General features: G+C 41.2%; 1 protein-coding gene across 3 annotated transcripts in view; it reads right to left on the bottom strand.

Moving 5' to 3' along the window:
* Window positions 1-1,862: 1,862 nt before the first annotated feature.
* Window positions 1,863-10,443, bottom strand: part of LNX1 (ligand of numb-protein X 1) — a 282,181-nt gene continuing 273,600 nt past the window's right edge. For all 3 annotated transcript variants that reach the window (XM_040334850.1, XM_040334851.1, XM_040334852.1), the window contains 2 exons: window positions 7,142-7,300; window positions 1,863-3,130 (listed from right to left, as the gene is read on the bottom strand). In XM_040334850.1, coding sequence (XP_040190784.1) covers window positions 2,995-3,130; window positions 7,142-7,300 — 295 coding nt within the window. In that variant the 3' untranslated portion in view covers window positions 1,863-2,994. The remainder of the gene's footprint in view (window positions 3,131-7,141; window positions 7,301-10,443) is intronic.

Genomic DNA, 10,443 nt, shown 5'->3' with positions numbered 1-10,443 from the left:
GTACCTGACTCTTTTTAAAATGACACTGCGGCCAGCCCACACATATGTGAACCAGCTCTATAGAAAGCCGGTTCGATTCGTATGTCATGCAAATCCGAAACTGTCACATAACACTACAAATAGGTATCGTTATTGGTATTCAGCGAGTACTTGAGAAAAAGTATTGGTAATCGTACTCAGATTTTAAATGGTATCGGTGCATCCCTAATTTAACGCATCTTTACATTTTATTCCTAGTAGGTTGGCAGGTTGCCCTGAATAGTCAATTCTGATGAAAGCTAAAGCAAGGTCTCTGGTTGTGGAACTGACACAGAGCAGAATCTCATAATGATCAAATCAAGATAATAATTGATTGACCCAATTTTGATACGCTTAGGTATATTTCTGTGTAAATGTGTCTGCTCTGTGTTTAAGCAGCTCTCTAGTCCCAGCACTCACTTTTTTTTAGGACATCAGCATTGTAATAACAATACAACCATTAGTTATTTTTGACAATTCAATATAAGTTTACTTGAAAAATCTCCTTTCGTGCTATGAGTGCTGCCTGTCTGCTGACCATCGCTTTCCAAAACTTCTTGGATTCCCTGCATGCTTTGCAGCTTCTCCTCTGCTGTTTAATTTCAATTTCTAAGGACTATATATCCCATGGTACCTTGCTGCCTGCAAGCAGTGATTCCTGTATTGACTCCGCCTCCTGAAACTCCTCCTCTCAGCACCTCAGTAGTTCCGAAGGCAGGTTCGGTGACACAGCAGTGCCTACTAACAGGGCATAGTGATTACATCTCTCAGAATTCAAGTAAATATGTGGGGATCTTCACAAAGTAAGTTTACAAATTTCAAGATCAGTTTAATAGAAGTAGGCTAGAAATAACTGAAATACAATGTGGAAATTAATATAGGTAAGCTTTAAATGGTATGAGTTTCTGCAGATTGTACAACTGAATTGTAAAAAATAATGTTTGTGTATTCTACATAATGGGAAACTATGACATCACCTGTGTTTGTTATGGCTAGAGCAATTTGAGGACCTGATAATTCTCTTGTAGAGATAGGGTGCCACAGGAAATACAGTGGATAGCACTTTATGATTTGAGCTCTGATGAAAAACACATGAATAAAAGAAAAGGAGACCGATTTACCGTAAAATTATAGTTATATCAATTCCCCTTTAAAAGTAGAAAAAAAGTAATTGAAACCTAAATTACATGTTATACCTGGACCCATTTTCATTGAACAATGTATGTGTAATGATAACTTTGGTCCAAATGTATGCAAGGTGTTGAGAACTTGACTGTCAAGGATTACGGACGTCCAGGCTCCCAAACACACAACCATCACAAATTCATTGGTGGATGTGAGACAACTTTTCATTATCAATTGTCCTAACAGTACATTGTGTACACAAATCCATCCAAACAACTAGGCAGCCTAATCGCATTGTAGTTTGACTGTTGCGTGTTGAATGCAAATGATGGAGTATTACCATTAGATAAGATATGATTTTGCTGCACTGTTTCATCAACATATGGTCTTCAATGGCTATCCAAAGCACACGTAACAAGAAAGTAAAAACAGATCTGCATAGCCACTGTCTTATATCTTTGTAACTTGATTTGAAACTTACTTAACCATACAGGTCTGAAGCCTCGTACACACGACCGAGGAACTCGATGGGCGAAACACATAGTTTTCCTTGTCGAGTTCCTAGTTAGGCTGTCGAGGAACTCGACAAGGTAAGTTTCTCCATTCCCGTCGAGGAAATAGAGAACTTGCTCTCTTTTCGGCTCGTCGAGTTTCTCGACAGTTTCCTCGATGAAAATGTACACACGACTGGTTTCCTCGGCAAAAAAATATCTCCCAGCAAGTTTCTTGCTGGTTTTTGCCGAGAAACTCCGTCGTGTGTACAAGGCCTAAGAGGTGATTACATTTCATAGTAATTAAAGGTACTTTTTTCATACTCTTGGGCATTACATGCTTTTAAGGGCTTTCCCTTCCTGGCTTTTAACTTTATCCATTGAAACATATTCCAATCAGAGCTTATCGCTCTGTGTGATCCTCCATTCTTCCTGCTGGAAGATAACTGCAGTAGTGTTGCTGGTGCAGCTAAAATAAAGTCGAGGCTTCAATGCTATTTTTGTTTTATAAAGAGCACCAGATTAGGTGGATGAGTGCTTGTCCAATCAGAAGCCAGCTGTCATTCCTAAGATAGTGCATTGGATTCAACCCTTCTTTAGAGCACAACATTGATTTCGACACAGTAAAAAACCCAGACTAATACAAACATGGAGACTCTACTGAAAAGAACAAGCACAGAAGGTAACCAACCAAAATATGTGTATGAAAAAATAATATAAGTGGAGATGTCTGTTCAATGTGTTAGTTATTTCCAACATAGACTTGCAATCAAGTGGTTCTACAACCCCCTTACACTGAGACTGCAAGCTTTATCCTACCTAGTTTCGTCCCATAAATAGCAATCAGCCCTATCCAGATTTTGACTGCACAGCAAATGCGTATCATAAATATAGTTTTTGACTGCTTTACCTTGCAGATAAGATGATTTCATGAAGAACTGACAAAGTAACAATGACAAATGACAAAGTTCATCTCCACTAGTGATATCCATGGCTAGAGTGACTGCCTTTCCACATTATTGTTCACATTGTTACACTTTACAAACAGTACAAGCTGGATGATGTACACATCATGTCCATGTACACGACACACTCAGCTTAAACAGAGTCAAAACACAGATAATTCTGCCAGACAGAATAAAACAGACAACATCTATGCAGTTATATTCCACATAAGGTTGGTGTAAAAGTGCTTGATGTCTGAATTTTAAAGAGCTCATTTTCTGGCATGCATGATAACATTGGTAGCCATTTATACCCAATACTGACAGACAAATGCAAGTGTTAGAAAACTAATACCAGCTGTTAGAACACGTGAGAAGTAGTGTGGAATGTAGAAGAAGCTATAGTTTCTCATTGGCTAGGAGAAGGATCCAGGCCACGACACTATCGTAAGTACCACTCTTCCTTTCAATTCCTTCAGCATCCTTACTAACTGGCTATAGGTCATTCCAGACGTGCATCTGCCATTTACAGCCAGCAGCATATCCCCGCACCTGGAGGCAAAGAACAAGGTTATTATAGGACATTGTGTAGGGGAAACAACTAAGATGTAGATAATACGGGTTCAGATCCTTGATAGGTGGGAGAATGGATGGACAGCCGCACTCCAAAAAGTCTTGTTGAAAAAAGACGTGCTCTTTATTGTAAAAAGGAAAACATGCACAGTACACAACAGCATACAGTGGGATAGACAGCTGACGCGTTTCGCATTAACAACTAATGCTTAGTCATAGCTAAGATCCTTGATACATTTAACCAGAATGCTTTAATCATAATGTTGGTATAGACAATTTAGGCCTCCAAAAGGAAACCCAAAATGGAATTAGCAAAGGTGGCCATATCAGAGGAAATTTGACAAGACTTGGTCCAAATTATTTGGTGAAGGGGGATTGTAGTTTGGGTTTGTTTTTCAGGGGTTGGGCTTGCCCCTTGAAGGGATCTCTTAAAGTGATTTTAAAGTCTTGTTTTAAAAAATAAAATAAAAATAACAAACATGTCTTACTTACCTCCTCGGTGCAGTGAATTTGCACAGGACAGCCTGGATCCTCCTCTACTCGGGTCCCTCTTCACTTCTCTTGGCCCCTCCCTCATGTTGAGTGCCCCTACAGCAAGCAGCTTGCTATGGGGGCACCCAAGCCGTCGATTCAGACTGTGGTACGACCCCGCCCCCTTTCTCTCATGATTGGCTAACTGACTTGACAGCAGCTGGAATCAATGGTGCCGTCGCTGTGTCTCAGCCAATCAGAAGGGAGTCCCGGACGGCCGAGGGACTTGTGGACATTAAAGTAATAATCTCAGTGTCTAAAAAGGCCTAGTCACACTGCTCAGCGCTAAGAACAAATTTAAGTTTCCAAAACATATATGTAGAAAACATATATATAATGAATATGATGTATATGACGTAAGTCTATATACATAAAAGCAGTCACTTAAATAAAACATAAATATACAAGTAAAAAAAAGTCCTTAGTCCATATAGACAAAGTTCCAATACTCAAAGCAGCGCTCCAATCAAATAAATGAATAATGACCAGCATTGACATGTGAAAACATATGAGAAATCAATAGTATGTTGATAGGTGATGAGACAGTTCGATTGATAGGTAAAGGATTCTAGTTAAAGGGGTTGTAAATGTTTGTTTTTTCTTTTCTAAATAGATTTCTTTAAGCTAGTGCATTGTTGGTTCACTTACCTTTTCCTTCGATTTCCCTTCTAAATGGTTTTTCTTTGTCTGAATTTCTCATTTCCTGTTCCTCCTCAGTAAGCTTGCCCCCATCATCCGAGCCGTTCTGGCTGGGGGTTAGTCAGCGTGCTCGCCCCCTCCCTTGGGACTACATCCCTCAGGGGAAACACTGTGAACACAGTGTCTCCCCACAGGGATGTAGTCCAAAGGGAGGGGGGCGAGCACGCTGACTAACCCCCAGCCAGAACGGCTCAGATGATGGGGGCAAGCTTACTGAGGAGGAACAGAAAGAGATGTAATTCAAAAGCCTTGAACACACAAGGTGTCTCCCGTTTGGTCTGATTATCTCAAGCAGCTCATTGCCCAGGGTGGTTTAGTCATGTAAAAAAAAGGCTCCACATAGCGTGATACCATTTTAAAAGTGTTATCATCACCAATCAATATGGAATGCCATCTGCCATCCACCAGATCCACTGGGTTGAAAGTATCAGGCTGTTCCTTCCTGGTAGTGACACGCACACGTCACTTCCGGTCGCCGTAAGGTCATGCTGTAAGGTCACATGGTGGATGGTATATACTCCTATCAATGATTAAGTAGAATCCTTCACCTATCAATTGAACTGTCTCATCTCCTATAAACATACTATTGATTTCTCATATGTTTTTACATGACTCGTGGACATCGCTGGATAGATATGGGGCTCAGGTAAATATGGGGGGCTACTGCACACAGAAGGCTTTTTATCTTAATGCATAGAATGTATTAAGATAAAAAACCTTCTGCCTTTACAACCCCTTTAAAGCGTCAGCATACCAAGACATTTTGGACAATTTCATGTTCCCAACTTTGTGGGGATAGTTTGGGGATGGCACCTTCCTGTTCCAAAATGACTGTGCACCAGTGCACAAAGCAATGTCCATGAAGACATGGATGAGCGAGTTTGGGGTGGAGGAACTTGACTGACCTGCACAACTCGATAGAACACCTTTGGGATGGATTAGAGCAGAGACTGAATCAGTGCCTGACCACACAAATGCGCTTCTGGAAGAATGGTCAAACATTCCCATAGACACACTCCTAAACCTTGTGGACAGCCTTCCCAGAAGAGTTGAAGCTGTTTTAGCTGCAAAGGGTGGGCCAACTCAATATTGAACCCCTACGGACTAAGACGGGCATGGCATTAAAGTTCATGTATGTGTAAAGGCAGGTGTCCCAATACTTTTGAGAATACAGGGGGTTATTTACGAAAGGCAAATCCACTTTGCACTACAAGTGCAAACTACAACTTGAAATTGCACTGAAAGTGCACTTTGAAGTGCAGTTGCTGTAGATCCGAGGGGGACATGCAAGGAAAATAAAAAATAGCATTTTAGCTTGCAATGATTGGATAATAAAATCAGCAGAGCTTCCCCTCATTTCAGATCTTCCCCTCAGATTTACAGCGACTGCACTTCCAAGTGCACTTTCAGTGCAATTTCAAGTGCACTTTGCACAGTGGATTTGCCTTTCGTAAATAACAACCACCGATATACGTCGGCAGAATGGCACGGCTGGGCACAAGCACGTACAGGTACGTCGCCTTTAAAAACCCAGCCGTGGGGTGCACGCGACCCGGTCCGAAGCTCCGTGACCGCTCCCATGGGACCCGATCGCCGCTGGTATTCCGCGATCGGTCACAGGAGCTGAAGAACGGGGAGAGGCGTGTGTTAACACACCTTCCCCATTCTTCACTGTGGCAATGTCAGTGATCGTCTGTTCCCTGATATAGGGAACGACAATCACTGACGTCACACATCCAGCCCCGCCCCCCCAACAGTTAGAAACACATATGAGGTCACACTTAACCCCTTCAGCACCCCCTAGTGGTTAACTCCTAAACTGCAATTGTCATTTTCACAGTAATCAGTGCATTTTTATAGCACTTTTCGATGTGAAAATGACAATGGTCCCAAAAATGTGTCAAAATTGTCCGCCATAATGTCGAAGTCATGAAAAAAATCGCTGATCGCCGCCATTAGTAGTAAAAAAAAAAAATATTAATAAAAATGTCATAAAACTATCCCCTATTTTGTAAATGCTATAAATTTTGCGCAAACCAATCGATAAACGCTTATTGCGATTTTTTTTTACCAAAAATAGGTAGAAGAATATGTATAGGCCTAAACAGAGAAAAAATTATGTTTTTTTATATATTTTTTGGGGATATTTATTATAGCAAAAAGTTTTTTTTTTGTTTATAGCGCAAAAAATAAAAACCGTAAAGGTGATCAAATACCACCAAAAGAAAGCTCTGTTTGTGGGAAAAAAAGACGCCAATTTTGTTTGGGAGCCACGTCGCACGACCACGCAATTGTCAGTTAAAGCGACGCAGTGCCGTATCGCAAAAACTGGCCAGGTCCTTTATCTGCATAATGGTCCGGGTCTTAAGTGGTTAAAGGCCTGCTTATTTTGTGTGCGGGGCTCAAAAAGCCTTCTTCATACAGAAGTTTCAGCCCCAAACTTGTAGGCTCTGGTCTCAAAGCAGTTAAGAATACAATTTCAACATGTTTTGAGATGATGGAACCAAACCAAAAATGTCATTCTGTATGAGGTTTTAAGAACTTTTCTTTCTGGTTTACATTAATTAAAACTAATTACACATGTAAGTTTGTTGTATTCATATTAATAATTACAAAAATATGTTTTAAACCAATTTTTCAGAAGCAAAAACCCTTAAAGCATGGCTTTGGGTATTCTTTGTACGGAAACCGCGTGCTGAAAAGTGACTGTAACTAATACCACCTACAAAGACATGTAAAGAAGGAAGCAACATGAATTACCTGATTCTTCCATCGTTGTAAGCGGGGGTGCCCTCTAGTATGGATTTAATAAAGAATGGTTTGTTCCGGTTGCAGTCCTCAGAACCTCCTACAATGCTAAAGCCCAGGCTCCCTGCTGTATTCCTCCTCAGCACAATTTCTCTGCAGCTGTATAAATACCTAAGCATGGAGAAATGGAAGTGTTTATTCATCTCTTAATCACACTAAAATCTTTCTTTATTGTGTTACTGTTTTTATTGGACCAAAGTATATCCTCTACTACACGTTCTACTCAACTTCCAACAACAGCATTGAGTTTTCGGAATATACGTGCAGAATATGAGGACATGGTCATCAAAAATATGAGGGACATCACATCGTCATCATGGTTACAGTTTATAAATTATATAATAATATATTACATACAAATTTACAAACAAAAAGATACAGATTATAAAAATGTACTTTTTGGTGCAGCAGACTTTCATAGGAGTCAGAGAACAAATACATAAAAAACACCTTTGGTAACAGTAATTGGCAAGAATAGGCCACATTTCTGATTTGGTTAGAAGTTTCCAGTTCCCTGGCTTTCATGCTTATGATCAAATTGCTTATATTACAATGTCTAGTGCAGTGGTTCTCAACCTTTTAGTGACCCCTTGATACAATTTCTCAAGTTGTGGGGACCCCTAACAGTAACATTTTCGTAGCGTGGGTTGTCAGCACCCAAGGCAAGAAAAGTAATTTGCGTCCCTAACCCACGGAAATGTAGCTCTCCCTGAGTCTCCTCCACTCGTACAGTATTAAAACCTCATATGGTACATTTTAGGATGTACTACTCTTTCTCTTTGTTCTCCTTTCTTTCTCTTTTATCTCTCTCTATCCTAATTTCTTGTTTTTCCCCCCATCACTCTCTCTAACTGTCTTTCTTGTTTTTTCTCTTATTGTTTCTCTTCATTTTTTTCTTTCTTCCTCCCCTTCTTTTCTTCTCCCTTCCATGTATTCTCTATTTTTATTCATTCTTTTACTCCTTACTGGCACATGCGCAGTGCTTGCCTGGCTGTGAAGCCACAGCCAGGCGCCCACAGTAAGAATTCCGGCGCCGTGGAGAGGAGGGAGAGCCGAGCCGGGCTTCGTACGCCCACATCGCTGGACCGTGGGACAGGTAAGTGTCTGATTATTAAAAGTCAGCAACTACACTTTTTGTTTTTAATTGTTTTTAAATGCGTTGTTCCCTCATTGAAGATATTTCCATTCACTTCCTATCCTGGTGACAGCATTGTGACTGGGATAGGATGTGAGTGAATTTCTCCCCAAATAGGTACACAGACAGTGATGGAAACACAATAAAAGTCGTAACACAACCCTATATGAAACTATTGGTTTAACCAGTTGGATGTACAGGTTACACCACCCATAAAATGTAATCAAATCCAAATACACAGGACTTGTATCAAACACCTAGTTCATCTACTTATGCTGCTGCCCCTCTGCTGCTCTTGTCAGCATTGTTTTGACAACTGGGATTTTCTGTCTAAGGCCTCGTACAGACGACCGGATCTATCCGCTGGGATTGATCCGCGGATCAGTTCCAGCAGATAGATCCGGTCGTCTGTACGTCCGAGCGGACATTTCCCGGCGGATAAAAATCCAGCTGACGGATTCCCAGCGGATAAAAATTTTGTAGCATGCTACAAAATCTATCCGCTGGAATCCAGTCCAGCGGACTGATCCGGTCGTCTGTACAGACTCACCGGATCAGTCCGTCCGCTCCCCTCCTTCGCATGCGTCGTAATGATTCGACGCATGCGTGGAAGTGTTTACCTTCCAGCGTCGTGCACATCGCCACGTCATCGTCGCGGCGACGGCGCAACACGTGACCGCGGATGTTTTCCGCGCGGATTTTGATCCGATGGTGTGTACAAGCCATCGGATCAAAATCCGGAGGAGGAATGTCCGCTGGAAACGGTCCGCCGGATGTTCAAGGCCTAATACTGCAGTGACCGTACCCATTGTTATGTAAAATAGAGCATCTTAACAGTGTTTAGAGACTTAATACAATCTAGAAACGTTATCGTTATTTTGCATTTTCTCAGTTTTATTCATATGCAAATTAGAGTGGTGATCTGTATCTGTTGTTATTTAAACTAACCTTAAAAGTAAAGATTTTTATTTTATTTAAATAAAGTGTTTAACATTTTATTACTGCTACCCTACTTAACTCCTTCTTCCTCTTATCCTCTTAGTAATTATTTTTCTGCAGAATTTTTTTATTTCTATTTTTTTAACCTTAAATTCATAAAAAAATATATGCTTTTATTTATCTCTTAATTTTTTATTTTATCGATAAATAACTTTTTATTTTATTTGTAAATAACTTTGAAGTGCTGTGTACCAGTATTATAATTTAGTGTCAGTGTTAAAGTGATAAAATAAAATGTATACATTTTTGCTACGGTAATACTAAAAAAAGAAAACACGAACAGCGATCAAGGAAAAAAAAAGAGAACATTTTATCTTACATTTGTTTAATTATTTATGGTTTTAATAGAGAATAAAATAAGTTTCCTGACGCATTCATGGCAGCACACACTGGGTTGTGACTCCGCCCCCACAACCTGACAGGATTGGTTAGCTATAAATTTGAAGGGGAGACACCCGGCATTATTCTCTTTTTTTATCCTCACCTGACAGGACGTGGACGTACAGCTTGTCTCCTACCGCTATCGCCCCTGCAGGTTCAGCCTCTCCTGTTTGGAAGTCCCCCTTGTACAGTCTCTAATAGAGCTTTTATAGGGGGAGCCCCGCTCTGGTGGTCTCAGGGGTTAATCCCGGCAAGTTCCTGGCATGTATACAAGCTTTAAATAAGCTTAGACCGGCAGTGTGGCTCTCTAACTATTTCTCCCCTTTCTCTCCTGGTGCTTTGTAGTGCCCCTGAAAGTGTGTATGTCAAAGGCTTTCCCTATTGTACCCCTGAGAGTTTGTATGACCAGGCCTTCCATACTGTGCCATTCATTTCTCTCCCCCTCATGTCACTGTGTGTTTGTACCTTATTTTTTGTTCCTTTCCAGGCAGGCTCTCTGAGCCATGTAGTCCCCCGCATCGCCGCGCTCCTCGGGCGTACTGCGCATGCGCGCAGCACAATGATGACGCCGGACACCTCCCTCGCCCTCATCCAAGATGGCGACGGGACGCGCGGGACGCTACGGCGCATGCGCGTACGCGTCATCAGCGCCGCGACGGCGGCGCCAATTTTAAAAAAAAGCCTGAAAATTTCTTTTTTTCCCTGAGGCTGCTGCTTTGCTGGAATTCCACAGGGATTT

The sequence above is a fragment of the Rana temporaria genome, chromosome 1 (assembly GCF_905171775.1).
Source record: "Rana temporaria chromosome 1, aRanTem1.1, whole genome shotgun sequence".
Lineage (NCBI taxonomy): Eukaryota > Metazoa > Chordata > Amphibia > Anura > Ranidae > Rana > Rana temporaria.
This window is presented reverse-complemented; position numbering and strand designations above follow the sequence as displayed.